This window comes from Pistacia vera, unplaced genomic scaffold (genome assembly GCF_008641045.1).
Source record: "Pistacia vera cultivar Batoury unplaced genomic scaffold, PisVer_v2 Contig666, whole genome shotgun sequence".
NCBI classification, from domain to species: domain Eukaryota; kingdom Viridiplantae; phylum Streptophyta; class Magnoliopsida; order Sapindales; family Anacardiaceae; genus Pistacia; species Pistacia vera.
The window spans coordinates 363,834-380,016 of record NW_022196519.1 but is presented as its reverse complement, the minus strand read 5'-3'; the positions used below and the strand labels follow the sequence as shown (position 1 = coordinate 380,016).

At 33.9% G+C, this 16,183-nt stretch overlaps 1 protein-coding gene across 1 annotated transcript in view; it reads right to left on the bottom strand.

The window, feature by feature from the left end:
- LOC116112715 (LRR receptor-like serine/threonine-protein kinase RCH1) overlaps positions 1-6,122 on the bottom strand; it is an 18,927-nt gene extending 12,805 nt beyond the window's left edge. Inside the window, exons 1-6 of the mRNA XM_031398827.1 lie at positions 5,993-6,122; positions 4,813-5,145; positions 4,364-4,525; positions 3,822-4,292; positions 3,324-3,697; positions 3,181-3,251 (exon numbers count right to left, since the gene is read on the bottom strand). Of these exons, the coding sequence (XP_031254687.1) occupies positions 3,237-3,251; positions 3,324-3,697; positions 3,822-4,292; positions 4,364-4,525; positions 4,813-5,145; positions 5,993-6,122 (1,485 nt within the window). The 3' untranslated portion in view covers positions 3,181-3,236. The remainder of the gene's footprint in view (positions 1-3,180; positions 3,252-3,323; positions 3,698-3,821; positions 4,293-4,363; positions 4,526-4,812; positions 5,146-5,992) is intronic.
- Between the last annotated feature and the right edge of the window lie 10,061 nt (positions 6,123-16,183).

Below are 16,183 nucleotides of genomic sequence, written 5' to 3'. Positions count from 1 at the left end.
ACTTCGTTGAAATATGTCCTCAAATAAATTGATTAAAATATGATGCAATTCATTAAATATGATGAATTGGATTCAAATTAGTTTAAAGTTTGTTGGATTTAAATTAGTTTGTCCAAACTTCATTAAAATACAAGTTAGTTAATCCCTTAAACCTCTTATATGGCACTTTTTTTAATGTTTGATTTTCTTATTTTCACTCTTAACCAACCTTCAGATAGATTGGTATTGGTGGAACAAATTGATCAAACATACTTCGGCTTTAGCCTGCATGTATATAGAATTACTTGAAGTAAACAGAACAATGATCAACTATTTGTGATGTTTCATGACCGAGTCTACAATTAGCTATCTATATTTGAATCAAACAAGTTATTTGTATTAGTTTTTGGGCTGTTTTTTTAGTTAACAACTTTATAGATACATAAAAGGAAAAAGAATTCAGATCTAAAGTAAAATAATGAAAATTTTTGAATATGTACAACAACTATTGTTAGTATTTTTTATAAATACTATTATACTTCTATCTAAGGTAGAAAATGGGGTTGAAGATTAAAGAAAAAAATATACGCGGTCTAACATTACTTCCCTTAACCCCATACCAAGCTATTCCAAAAGGTCCAATGTGAGCATTAAGAGGAAATGGGTTATGTAAACAGTGTAAGTTTACTCTCAGACGAGTGTATTTGGCAACTGGGCCCAATTAAATGGTAATAGGCTTGAGTCTCCAAATTAAATGGAAATTGGGCTCAATTCAATGGCAATAGGTTACATAATAATGTTAATCACATTACAGTGCAGGACAAAATCAGAAATTTATTTTAAAAATAATTGTAATATGAAAATTGTAAAATTCGCATTAAAAAATGACTACTTTTTTTTTTTAATTTAAAAATGATTGCATTAACTTTAAAATTATTATGTAATATTTACTAATTTAAAATTAGTTTACTATGATAGTTTTTTGTTTTTTAAAACAAAAATTGACAAATAATATATATATTTTTTAAATGTTGACCACTCTTGGCGACGGCCAATGGTTACTTATGCCCCTTTTCGAGTGGGTTTAACTTCATAATTATATAAATATCTACATATTGTATGTTGAAATGATTTTGCACTCAATGAAATGTGTTCCCTAAAAAATTTATGAGAAAATAGGACCTTGGCAATAGATAGATCATTTTCATATAGTTTGAGGATAAGTTAGATACCATTGTGGAGGACCTGAAATGCATCGAAAAGCTAATTTTGAGCTGATTTATCTACAAATCATAGTGCCTACAATTTTTTATGTAAAAGTTGATTTCTAGTCTTACTATCAAGGGTCGTAAAAATATAAAATGTAACGTTTCTCTTTGCATTGATAGAATAACAACAACAACAACAATAATAATAGACTTATACATAATAATAATATGTAAACTTATAATATTGAACAATAGACTTCTAAAAATAGGTGTCATAACCAATGTTTTTATGCAGAGAGAAAGATTTTTCTCCATGAGATCAGAACTTAGATTTGTTTAGTGTGGGCTTGATGACATGTATAAGTGCACAAAATGATACTTATAAAGAAACAATTAACAACACGATTAACATTAAAATTCCACTAAGTGATGTTCTTTGAGAAGGATATATAAGAACTTTGCTGAGCTGTTGGGTTTATAAATTTCTTCCTTCCAAGACGTTTTGCAAAAGAAGTCAGGCATTTAAACATAAATTTAACAAGGATATAACACTGGTCTTTTAGCTTGACCTGCACGGATATTGCCTTTGAGTTTCATGCAATCGTATACATGCTAGAGATCAAATGAAGCTTGGATAATCATATCTAATCATAACTTAATAATCATTCCAAATGTATTTAACTCATGGTCATTATGTTTAATTACATTTTAGTTGATTAACTATATTACTTTTGAAAATGAGAAACTACATAATAACAAAGACCAAAACAGAGATAATTATAAGAGTAAGGTATTAAGAAAAAAATAATAATATTATCAATGAAGAGAAAAAGAAAATTAACTTAAATCTCATAGCTTTCTATCTCTTCCCCCTTTCCTATGTGNCAATCATCTTTTGCCGTATAAGTTTGTGAGAGAAGTTTGTATAAAAAAGTTGTGAGTGTAGTATTATTGTATGCTATTTCATATGATTGATGAAATCATGATATGCTGCTTGTACTTGATGATGATGAATGATATTATGCTACTTGACTTAAACTTATTATCTCTCTGATATTTGTATTTATTATCTAATGATTTCATATGAGTTAGTCTGCAAATTCACAGCAAATTTAGATGGCAAATCTGTCATTGTCTACTGGGTTTTTTTGAGATTTTTTTGACCAACTTGAGCTTGAAAGCTCTATTAACCGAGCTCGAGTATCACTTTGAGGTACCAAGTTCGAGTTCAAGCTCGATTCCTTAGGCTCGATGAGGCTCAAGCTCGAACTCGAACTTGATATTATAGCAATCAAGCCCAGCTCGAGTAGTCAGATACTCGAATCGACTCGACTTGATTTCACCCTTAGTTTGAGGATAGGCTAGACACAATTGTGGAGGACTTGAAATGCATCCAAAAGCTAATATCCAATTGATTTATCTACAAATCATAGTGCCCACAAATTTCCATGTAAAAGTTGATTTCTAGTCTTACTATCGAAGGTCGTCAAATTATAAAATTGTGGAAACATTTCTCTTTGTATTGATATAATAACAATAATAATAATAATAACACAACTAGACTTGTACACAATAATAATACGTAAACTTATAATGTTGAACAACAGACTTCTAAAAATAGAGGACATAACCAATGTTTTAATACCCAACTCAGGGATTGATCCGGCCAAGGGGTTGGTTCCCAGCTTGGATTGATGACGTCATCATATCTAGCAAGTTTGAAATCCAACAAACACAACTCTAAGAAATTATAAATCAGTCTCTGTGTGTTTGAAATCTAGCAAACACACCCCCACAGTTTAGGCATGAAACCCCAAACTCTAGCCCTTGACAGGAATAATAAGTTGACAAATAATTTGATTTTGGATAAGATTGCTAGAAGAGTACTGCCATTATCTTGCCGTGGGTGGTCGTAGAGATGTCCATTTTTGCCATAAAACTTTCAGTCAAAGTAGATACATAAATTAATTATCAACTGATCAGAAANTCGAAGTCGCAGAACAAGAATGTTGTTTATCTTCACACATAACCTCACTGACATAGAGGCCTTCAATTCATCTCTTTCTACAAATATGTAATAGAATTAGAACTAAAGTCAAAGGTACAATTGATCAATAAAAAGTGAAGAAAACAAACCTGAATTTGATAGCCCTGTGCATCATTGACTTTAAATTTTGCAAATTCGACTCTAATATTGATGAGTCCTATTGCTACTTCTTTTATGCCCATCCTTTCCGCAGGTGATTCTCTTGTACATTCCATAGCCAAACTGAAGATAGATGACACAAGTTCCTCCTTGCTAGAGAAATGTTCATCATCCCTTCTTAGCAAATTTGTGTCCAAGACTTGCATAACTGTGCTACATAATGATTCACCAACCCATCTCCTCAAGCTCATTTCTTCAATAAATATTTCATCTGTTGGCTTCTTCCTCGTAAATGTTTCCATTAGCATGATACCATAGCTGTACACATCTCCTTTTTTGGATACTTTTCCTTCTCTTCCATATTCTGGTAGTGATCACATTCACTTTCATTGTTAGACATATAAATCACTAATTTCTTTTTTTTCTAGAAAGAAAAAAAAAAGTAACAAAGAAGTTTTAATGAAAAAAATTAAATTAGAAACAATTACCTGGCGCCATATAACCAATGGTGGCAAGGGTCTGTGTTTGTATCATAGACTCCTCTTCACCTAAGAGCTTAGTGATGCCAAAATCACTCAAACGTGCAACCAAATTTTCGTCCAACAAGATGTTGCTTGGCTTTAAGTCACAATGAACAATGGGGGTTGAATAACCAAAATGGAGATATTCTAAAGCTAATGCAACGTCGATCATTATGGTCAACCTCTGTGAAATATCTAAAACATTGTCGTCAGAATACAAACATTTCTCCAGGCTCCCATTGGGCATATACTCCAATACTAGTGCTTTAAAATCATAGCTAGAACAACAAGTGATGATTTTGACAAGATTTCGATGACAAATACGACTCATTACTTCACATTCAACTTCAAANTCGGCAGCATGGTCGCTACATGCAGATCGAGGGAAGTTGAATGGTGCTCTTCGAGGCTGCTCGGACTCTTTCGGCAGCATGGTCGCTACATGCAGGTGCGTTAGTAATTAAGCAAAAATTATTCCACGACCAGAAAGGAATCAGTGTGCAACTTACGTTCTGGGGACTCTAAAGACGCCTGGTCGTTGAAAAAACCGTACTTCCGCAAGTTTACGGTCATCACGAGCCTTCTCGCGTCCCGACTTTCTTCAGGGAGAACCCCAAAAGACATGATCCTATCCGGGTCGGTGAGCAGGTTTAGGCTGGTCATCTTGTTAACTGCAAAAGAATGCAGGTCGTTAGAAAAAGTGAGCGCACAGTTAATGAATCTAGCGAAGAGGGACCTACTTGGTTTCTGAAAGCGGTAGTAGCCGTCGTAGCAGAAGAAGAAGAACTTTGTCTTATAGGCCCCCGCGTTGCTGGGATAGCTATGTATCCCTTCGGCGATGGTAGATCGCCGAGACAAGTAATAGGAGTCTTTGTCCTTACTCCTTTTGAGGTAATACGAACAGCCGAGCTCCACCGCTGTTAGCTCACCCAAGCCGCTCTCAAGGCACGCGATGTACATCGCAACAGCGATGACATCGCGTTTGGCATTAATTGCATTGGTGCGATCCCGAAGTGATCCAGGACTGACCTAATAAAAGGGTGGAGAGGAATCATCCCCCCGCCCTTGAAGATCTCTTCGAAGATTGCAGCCAGGCCATCGGACGGATGCCGCGACGACCGGGTGGCGTCGAGGAACACCTCCATGTGGACGTCGAACTGTTTCTTTATCCTCTCGAATTCTTCTCGGGTGAGAACCGAGAAAACCTCAAGGGATTCGTCCACGGGAACATCCAGCGAAGACGAACCGGCTCCTTCTTCGGATCTGGACGCTGAGGGTTCCATTCTGCAGTCTACAACACCGACAGACAGAAGGTCATTTTAGCCATCGTACGTCACCCCATACGACGGCTTGGGGCAAATTCCCTAAAACCTATGTGATTCCAACCACCATTCACGGCAGGAACCCGACTCTATCGTCGCGCCTCTGATGAAGCATCAGATGACGCAACGCCATTATACCACCAAATAAAAAAAAAAGGGGAGGGAACAAAAAACCCTTACCTTTTGAGGGACGTGACCGTGGACGGTTCTTGCTTTATGTATCGGAGAGATGTCAATCGGAAAAGAAAGGCTTCCGGTTTGCAGAGAGTTTTCGCTTGAGGTGTAACAACTGCTGAAAACTAGTACAATGCATGCATAATAACAATAGAAAATTGGGCCCAAAGTTTTCTTTTCATTATAATTCATATGTCTTTTATACACAAAGAGTACTGTTTACAAAAATTCATTTTAAAAGACAACACAGGGGAAACAGTGTAGCTATTGCTCCTCGCTTGCCGACGCCCCTCCGACTGCATCAACACCTAGATCCTGCATCCACAAAGGAAAATAACGGNCCATAGGACATCTGAAGAAGCCGCCTTCCTGCATGCGTGCACCATATGTTGAAAACATGGTTAATTATTATAATATCAAGACATATGACTGAAATGATAATTTCACAAAACTTTATTGTAGTATTTCGACTATTCCATCCTGATATGAAATTACGATGTCGCGTTTGGAAGTGCAAGAGAGGAGAAAAGTACAGAGAAAAGAGATCGAGGTTGAATTATCAGTGACTTAGTTTTCCTCCTACGCATATTCTCTTAAACTAGTATGTTGGTTAATAAAAGAAAATTGATAGCAATTACTTACCGAATTTAAATACTGGGAGTGTATCATCAGATTCAGAGGCTGCAGAAGCCAACTGAATAGACATCATGAGAAATATGACAGCTACAAAAACTACCACCATTCCAACTTGGGAGGACTTAGCAGGACCCATTTTTGCCATAGTCAAAATGAAATATAGGAACAATGTTATTAACAACTCAAGAAAGGATTGAGAAATGAAGAGTATTGTTTGAAGCTCAGTATTTATAGACAACAACAATGTTAACAGACTGCACACTTAATTTTGTCCACATATGAATAGTTTTAAATAATTATCTAACGAAAAGTAAAAGCTAAGCGCATTAATTGGATATTCCACATCTTTCTAACTTCATCGACCAGTCAATATAATTAATGTTGCCTCGTTAATTGAAGAGAATTGAAAATGAACCAATTAATACCTGTCGTATAACCATCATCACTACAATTCTAGCTACTAATTAATTACCTACACTTTCTTATTACCGGAGAAAGAAAAGTTTCTAAAATCTAGAACGAAAAGTTTCTAAAATCTTTCATATTTCAAGATCTACACCAAGTTTAAAATACAACTAGAAATTTTAGAAAAAATTTCATATTAAAAATTATAAAATGTTTTGTAATAGGGATGGAGGAGTCACCATTTGGCTTGGGTGGTTCATTCGTTAACTAGGAATGTTATAATAAATTTATATAAATTTTATAAAGAAATAAATCATTTTATTTTTAATCGGCCACCCAAAGTAGTTATAAACACTAAATCCACGGTCCTGCACTTTTACACTAGCTATTCATCCATCTAATTACCACATGAGCATTTCTTTGTTTCTTCAACGCTTGGGGTTCTTATGAAGTTAACCTGAAACTTTTATCATGTTTACCTAAATCAGTCTTCTTTTGATCCTAATCCAATTTACATTTCAAACCTAGTTGGTTAGTTCCTATTCATACCTCCAAGGAAATGTCATGATCCTACTACGTACGTGCACTGGATTACATTTTGGGATCAGTTGGACGAGAATTAACTCTCTAAAATTACTGATTTACATTGACAAAGATGGATCACTTTATTCATTTAACTATGGGAAATGATCACCATGGATTATTCATATACAAGTTGTACATGTTAACATGCATTATGCATATATGCCCCTACATGCATTATTGGGAACATGCATACATAATGACATTAATATTTTACAGTTCCTGCACAATCTTATATTGCTTAATCCTCTTTGTATCGTTCATAGACATGTATTAGACGTTGTTGGCTATACACAGGAATCCTCTTCCTTCTTTGATTGCCTTATATATGTGTATTTTGTTTCTTCGAGTCCAAAGCTTATTCAAAAGTTTGCATGGAACTGTTGTATGTTGTATGTTATATGTCCCATGTTGGAATATTGTGGCTCACTTTCCTATTTATTCTCATGTAAAATTGTATGTCTTTAAAAAAACTATTTAATAAATAATACAATTGTAAATAGGAATAAAATTATAATAGTCCTATTAAGAATTCAAATATGAGTCTTATTAGAAATAGAATGTCTCATATACTATTTTGGGGAGAGCGGCTCTGGGTACCTTGTATTTTTCGGGGAAACCGGAACTTGAAATGCAGGTTCTGGTTCCTTATCCGGGTACCGTATAAAAAATCAATTATCCCCCATTAGTTTATAAAATAACAAAAATACCTTAAAAGTTTACAAATACTCCCCTAATAAATTTTGATTACTCATTCATTTGTGTCCAATGTGACTCATAAATCTTCTAATCTCTAGGCAACACTTGAATTCAATCAATTAATTAAATAATGTTATAAATTTATAATTATTTAAGTAATCATCTAACTATGTAATGTTATAATTAATTAAGTAATTATTTAACTATAATGTAATGTTATAATTAATTAAATTTATAATCATTTAATCAAGTATTGTACTAAGGTAGTAAATTACTAATGTTTATAATATAATGTCATAATTTGTTAAATAATTCTTTAATTATGTAATGTTATAATTAATTAAGTGAACATACTATAAGATAATGTTATAATTAATTAAGTAATCATTTAACTATAAGGTAATGTTATAATTAATTAAATTTCTAATTATTTAATTAAATATTATATTAATTTAGTAAATTGCTAATGTTTATAAAATAATATCATAATTAATTAAGTAATCATTTAATTATGTAATATCATAATTAATTATGTGATTATGCTATAATGTAATGTTATAATTAATTAAGTAATCATCCTATAAATCTATAATATAATATTATAATTAATTAAATTTTTAATCATTTAATTAAGTATTGTACTAATGTTTATAATGTAATGTTATAATTAATTAAGTAATCATTTGTTTATAATCTCTTCTCGGTTTATCTTTGTCCCTTGTATTTACTTTTCCCTAATCATTTGTAATCAGCCGCTGTTGCGACATGACCCACAATTCTAATACAACTATCAGTGGACGTAGACTTTGCTACCTTAGCATCCCGAACCACTTTAAAAGCTCTCATTGTTGCATTTACTCTACATTTTCATCTCTAATCACGTGTCTCTTGACCATTAACGTTATGCACGTGTCGATTAGTGGTGTCGAAAACACGCATAACATTATCAATGAAGAGAAAAAGAAAATAACTTAATCTCATAGCTTTCTATCTCTTCCCCCTTTCCTACATGTGCAGAAATTGACAAGTAGATGTATCCATGAAGTCTAGGGCAATCTTGATACATTAAAGAAAGAAAGGATTGGTGGCCTTGTTCCAATGTATACACTAAGCACAGGGAGTGTGCCCCAAGAGGTGGACCTTGACGCTGGCATCTCCAGTCTCTTCTTTCTTTAAACTGGCATGAAATATTAAAAAAAAAAAAAAAAAAAAAATACCTTGAAAGTAATGTAGATGGATCATTTTCATATATTTCAAGTAAGTTGGACAAATTTGTAGAGGACTGAAATGCATCCAAGAACTAATTTCCAGTTGATTTATCGACGACACAATCCCACAAATTTCCAGCAAAAACTTATTATAGGGTTGTCAAATTGTGTAATCGTCTTTGTACATATTCATACATAATAACAATAACAATAGGTTTATATATAGGACAACATACACTTATAATCTAATTTCACAATTCCAACGTGACAGTTCGCATTTGGTTCTAATGAATTTTCGTAATAACTAATAACGAGTTACCACATCGGGTAAGAGAGAGTTATGAATAATGTGAGTGGAATTTTTGATTATTATACTGACACTATCCCATCAATTTATAATATTGACAATAATATGTAATATAACAACATAACATGGATTGTCTATGGTAGACATGTTATAATTTGATGCAAAACATCCGTATCAAACAATAAAAATCTAGATTATAAGGTAATGTTACCCTAGTACTGTAAATGACGCGATACAATTTACAGGGCCTTTTTAATTGAAGATCCACGTGTTGCAAGCCTTGGGCAATAGTGGTGGGCTTTGCACATGGTGCATATTCTCATTGGGAGAGTGATAGGGCTAGCTATAGCATGTGAACATTAATAACCAAAAACTAAAAGGAAATGGGAACGTAATACTAATTGATAATTGAAATATATAGTATTTTCCTTGAGGATAGATTTGTGGTTTTAATTCGAGAAAGTTTAACTAAATTTAGGTTTTCGGCTCTTAGATGACCAAACTATAACTAGCGCAAGATATATATAATGTCTCTTTTCTTTTTTTTTTTTTTGATACCCGAGGGTGTTGGATCAGCGTTGCGCTTACCCAACTAGTCATTCAGGGTCTTGAAGTTAAAGGTTAGGAAACCTCCAATGGCTACCCTTTATTAGTAGTCATGGGGATTTGAACTCAAGAACTTTTTGAGTAACTACTAAGAGTCCCCAGCGAATCGCCAAGCTACCTAGAGGTAGTTGTAGATTAAATAGTCATTCCTTCAATTTTGTGATTTCCAATAGTGAGACATTTGACAGATAATCTATCTTTTGGATTTTTTTTTTTTTTTATCACGGAAAGCTTACTCTAGATTGTAAAGAGAATGATATGAACGTTGAGTCATTTTTATTGCAAATTGTACTGTCTTCATTGGTTTTTGGTTTAAATATGCATATTTGCAACAAAAAAAAAAAAAAAAAAAAGGGAAATATATTCATCTTTATTAGAAATAGGAAATTCTACAAACCCAATACTTTGTCTTTAGTAATTAAGGTCTATCAAATTAAAAAAAAAAAAAAAAAATCATTACAAGTAATTCTTAAGCAAAGTTGACATAAAATAGAAACTTGTCGCGAAGTCGCAGAACAAGAATGTTGTTTATCTTCACACATAACCTCACGACATAGAGGCCTTCAATTCATCTCTTTACAAATATGTAATAGAATTAGAATAAAGTCAAAGGTACAATTGATCAATAAAAAGTGAAGAAAACTAACCTGAATTTGATAGCCCTGTGCATCATTGACTTTAAATTTTGCAAATTCGACTCTAATATTGATGAGTCCTATTGCTACTTCTTTATGCCCATCCTTTCGCGATGTTCTCTTGTACATTCATAGCACAACTGAAGATAGATGACACAGTTTCCTCCTTGCTAGAGAAGTGTTCATCATCCCTTCTTAGCAAATTTGTGTCCAAGACTTGCATAACGGCTACATAATGATTACCAACCCTCCTCAAGCTCCTTTCTTCAAAAATTTTCATCTGTTGTTCTTCCTCGTAAATGTTTCCATTAGCATGTCATAGCTGTACACATCTCCTTTTGGATACTTTTCCTTCTCTTCCATATTCTGGTAGTGATCACTATCACTTCATGTTGAACATATAATCACTAATTTCTTTTTTTCTAGAAAGAAAAAAAAAAAGTAACAAAGAAGTTTTAATGAAAAAAATTAAATTAGAAACATTACCTGGCGCCCATAAACCATGGTGGCAAGGGTCTGGTTGGTATCATAGACTCCTCTTCACCTAAGAGTTAGTGATGCCAATCACTCAAACGTGCAACCAAATTTTCGTCCAACAAGATGTTGCTGGCTTAAGTCACAATGAACAATGGGGGTGAATACCAAAATGGAGTATTCTAAAGCTAATGCAACGTCGATCATTAGGTCAACTATGTGAAATATCTAAAACATTGTCGTCAGAATACAAAACTTCTCCCGGCTCCCATTGGGATATACTCCCATACTAGTGCTTTAAAATCATAGCTAGACAACAAGTGAGATTTGACAAGATTTCGATGACAATACGACTCATTACTTCACATTCAACTTCAAAACTAGTAAAAGCTTCTCGGATTGAGTGAGAATACTTTTACTGCAACCTCCATGCGTCATCAAGTCTTCTTGTAAACTGACCAAAACCCCCTTGCCAAGTAGGTTGTGCTCAGTTGAATCCATCTGTTGCGCTCACAGTTCATGGTAAGAAATCTTCTCCATGTTCTTGTGGCGACAATCAAGAATACTAAGCGCTTTGTGTATTTTGCGGCATTTCAACAACACAAGTAAAAACAAGCACAGCTAAGTGACTGTGTGCTTAGTGATGAGACAATTATAAGAGAACTTTTGATTTTCGATGAGTGCTACTTTTTGCATGGTGGAACTTTTAGTTTGGGATCAAAACCCATAATGCAAGATTCCCCATAAATGAATCACCCGAAAGATATGTAAACACATCCCTTGTAGGAATTTCACCTTTAATTGGTTGAAAGACAAGTTTAGATATTTGAGGGTACAAGAGTTTCTCCAAAGACTTTGGAATAACTCCTGAAAGTTGTTATTGGGACAAATCCAAGAATCTAAGCTATCAAGTCACCCAATTTTCAGGAATGGAGCCTTCTAATGTTGTATCTCAAGAGAGAGATTGTAGATTTTCTAGGCTGCAATAACAACAGAATATTCCAGAAAAAGATTCCTTGACAAATCTATATTTGTCACAACCTTCAAATTTCCAATCTCTAATGGAAAGATCATTCAGGAATTCGATGACAAATGTAAGTACAAGATATCCTTAAGGTCCACAAAGTTGAGGGTAGAAAGAAGTTAACATGTGTGAACCTAATGACAAGGTTCTTAGTGTAGTAAGATACCTAAGCATGCAGGTATGGATCCGAGAAATCTTGTTGCTATCCAAGTCAAATCAACCAAATTATTCAAATGACAAAGATCATTTGGGATAAATCCTTCTAGTTATTATTTTGAAGATATAGAACCTTGGAGTTTCTGTAGTCACCAGTAAAATGGGATAGATCCAGTCAGTTCATTTCAACAATTAGTTTCATCAAGTTGTTAACTTCTCAATTTCTTTGGGAATGTTGCACTAATGTTGCAATAACTTATGGATAACAATTCCAAAGAAATAGAAAGGTTCCCTATGGAATTTGGAAGGATGCCATTAATGGATTCTATCAAACCATAGAACTCTTAATTCTTGCAATTTGCCAAGATGAAAGAAGTTCATATCTGGAGTAGAGATGTGAAGTAGTACTATCTACAGTAATTTCACAAGATTTTTAAATTACCAATTGTACTTGGAATGATGCTGAGAATGAGTTGGTTTTCTATTTCCAATATTGGAGCTTGGAAGCATTGGTGATGAAACGGGAAATGGTCCACTGAAATTATTTTTCCACAATAAAGCATAAGATTTGGAAGCTCAGCAGTTGATGGAGACTCCTGAGAGTTCATTGTCATGTAGTGAAGTATTATATGTGAGATGTTGAATAGCAGCTGGACAGGACCAATTAGGTGGTTATAGCAAGTTCCAAATCCTCCAGATTATGAGATTGCCAATTTTCATGGTATCTCACCTGAAAATATGATATATCACATTAGTGAATTGGATTACAACAAAATAAATCCTCAATTTTATATATATATATATATATCTCAATTAGTGAATTGGATTACTTATAATATAAAAAATTGGGTCTATATATTATATATATATATAAAGGAGAGAGAGAGAGATCATACTGGAGTTTATTGCTTCCAAGATCTATCCGCTTAAGCTGAGTCAAGTTTCCGATTTCTTTCGGATGGTCCTATGAAATTATTGGATGACAAGCCTAACTGTTGCAAGTGTTTGCATTTTGATAAGTTGATGGTATTTTTCCCTTGACATGTAGAATGCAAAGAAAAGAATTCCAAGTTGGGAAGATAAAAAATGCTTTCAGGCAGTCCACCAAAAATCTATTATAGCTAAATAAGATTCATGAACGACTGAGTCACTCGTAGGCAAAGAGCCATGAAAGCTGTGTTTCTGATGGATAGAGTTACAAGGAAAGTAGATTTCCTATTGAGGAGGAAGGGTGCCTGTAAGACCCAGTTAGAATATCTAAAGCTGGCACTCTTTGGTGACGGGCACCGCCCAAGTGACACCAATCCAATCCAGAAAAAAGCACTTATAGACCAATTGTGTGGCCAATAAGTTGCTAGAATCATGCTTATACAAGATTTCAAAGAAGAAGAGCTGTTTATCTGTGGAAATGTCGGTCATTCCGCATTAACAAAGGAAGTGTCGAAAAATAAACTAAGAAAGCTAAGAATATGCAACGAGAAAAAATCTCCCCATGATATCAGGATGTTGCGTGGTTTTAGTGTGGATTGGGACTGAACAAGTACAGAAGAGTGATTAAAAAGCCAAACTTGAAAGTGGTCCCATCTCTCTTGATATTGATTGAAGGAGAAACCCTTGCCTCATATTACATTTATGTACTGTAAAAATCTTGATACCATTAATTATAGGAAAAAAAAAAAAATCTAAAATACAATAAAGGTATTACCACCCTCTGTAAATTATCCATTTGTGATTTTTTTCTCCTAAATTTTTAATTAATTCTCTTGGTAGTTTAACTGTAATAACCATTTGACACGTTTGCATTATTTTGTGGTACATACCATGTTAAAAATACCACGTGGGACCATATACTTTCTTTTAATTATATCCCATTCGCCCGTAAAAGCGTGCTGGTAAACAACAGAAGGTAAGTTACAGATTTCTTTATGGGCTCATGCAACTTTTTTTTCTCACAATTATTAAGCTGAGGGGACCCGGCTAAAAGTGACCAAACTTTCATTCAGTAGCAACTGAGATGTTAAAATAAGTCTTCATGGCCAAGACAGAAAACAACGAGCCACACATGGGTGAATACGGTAAGGGTGAACAGACTTTGAATAGCAAACCTATAGTCCCAGGTTTGATTCTCCACTGGGGCAAAGTTAGTACCTTTGCCTATAACTTATCGAGGAGGCCGCGACAATGGGTTGTTGTGGGATAGCTCTTCTAGCAGTTAGTCGAGGTGTATGTAAGCCGACTTAAACACCTCAGCCAAAAAAAAAAAAAAAGAGTACAGCCAGATGCACAAATAATTATCTTAGTAGTGACAAAACTAGAGTGACCAGTCACAATCACAATGCCCTAATTTGACTGATGGAAGGCTATTGACGTGTTTTTTAATTTGGAGTTTCTTTGGGAGATTAATCTCTTATCTCTTCAGTGTTTGGGTGGTTCTCATTGTTTCAGGACAAGTTGACTGAGTTTTTTTCACAATTTGCCCTGGAGTAGGGCAGAAAATATTCCAAAAAGTTGCTCCACTCTAACTCTGGAATGTGTTGTTTAGGTATCATATGTAAAATCTTTTTCAAATAGAAACTGGGTTGGAAATATTAATTACACCTCCATTAATTTACTAGATGAATCAGGCTCGAATGTTTAATCTTGTGTACGAGAGAATAGCTTGATACTGGTTGAATAACAAAACAAAAAACTTAAAAATCTTTTAAAATAGTGCATTTAGTATCCAGTGCCAGTTAACTAACAAAATCACTGATAAGACAAAAGGCCTGTAGCCTAGAAAAATACGTAAAGAATGTGTTGAATTGAACAAATGCCAATAAAGAGCATAGGCCAAAAATTTTACAGCTTCTATCTCTTGCCATTACTCTATTTGCTAGATTTACTCTATATTTTGAAGAATCTGATTACTACTTAACTTTATCCTCTCTTATGAATTATCTGTCCAGTGCACATTATGATGTATACTAATTCATTAGGGGAAAGAAACCTGTACTCTCAAACATATTATTCTTCAATTTTAATAACTTGAGAGGGCCTGAAACTGGAAACAATTTCTAGCAGTATATGAACAGCTAGCATAGTCTTGTTCATATATCATATTCAAAAATGGGTTCCAAGGCAAGAAATATTGTAAACAAGCTGTCGACGTCTGGCAGCTGGGTCTGGTTTTTTAGGTATCATATTTAAAAATCTTATACGGCTTAGATATTAAGTTGAGAAACCTTTACACTTGGTTTGTGGTGGCTATGCTGAGTTTCTGTGGTACAAAATTGACCAGAATATTATCTAATAGTGTAAATATTCAAACCCGAAGTACAATTTTAAACAATCCTAAACTAATTGTATGTTTGAATGAATGATGAACACAATCTAGTGAGGATTGGTTCAATTATAGTTTGTTTTTGCCATCTTTTGGCAGAGAAACATTAATCTTGGTTTTGGTGGCGGGTTGCATGTTAGTTAATAATTCCAGTTTAAAAAAAAAAAAAAAAAAAAAAAATCTATGATTGACCGATAAGACTGCCTGTTCTTCATTTTGATCGAACTGTTTGAAGGAAAATGCGAATCAGTGTGTAAACTAAGCTATTCTTAATTTCTCACTACAATTACCTCCAAATTGTTTAGCATTAGAAATAAACACAATCAAAATTGAATAATGAAAATCTTTGAGTGTATCTGTATCGTGTAGTGTATGTGTACTGCGTAGTATAGAACATAAATCTTAGTAGGTGATTGATTTTAGAGGAAAAAGACTTAATTGCATAATTTGCATTGCATTTGTATAAAATGTAATGAATTGAGTCTTGACCAAAGAATAATAAATATGCAGGTCTTGGGCCAAGAGGCAAGAGATTAAGTCCCCGACATTGAGAGGCAGCAGATGAGACATGAGATGATGTGTATGCAACTTGCTATTGAGTAATGCTACACCTATAATATTTAAATACAAACTTTCTCATAAAATTATGTGGCAAAAGATGATTGAGTGATTTAAATTTAAAATAACTCACTCAATCATCTTTTGTCCGTATAAGTTTGTGAGAGAAGTTTGTATAAAAAGTTGTGAGTGTGTATATTGTATGCTATTTCATATGATTGATG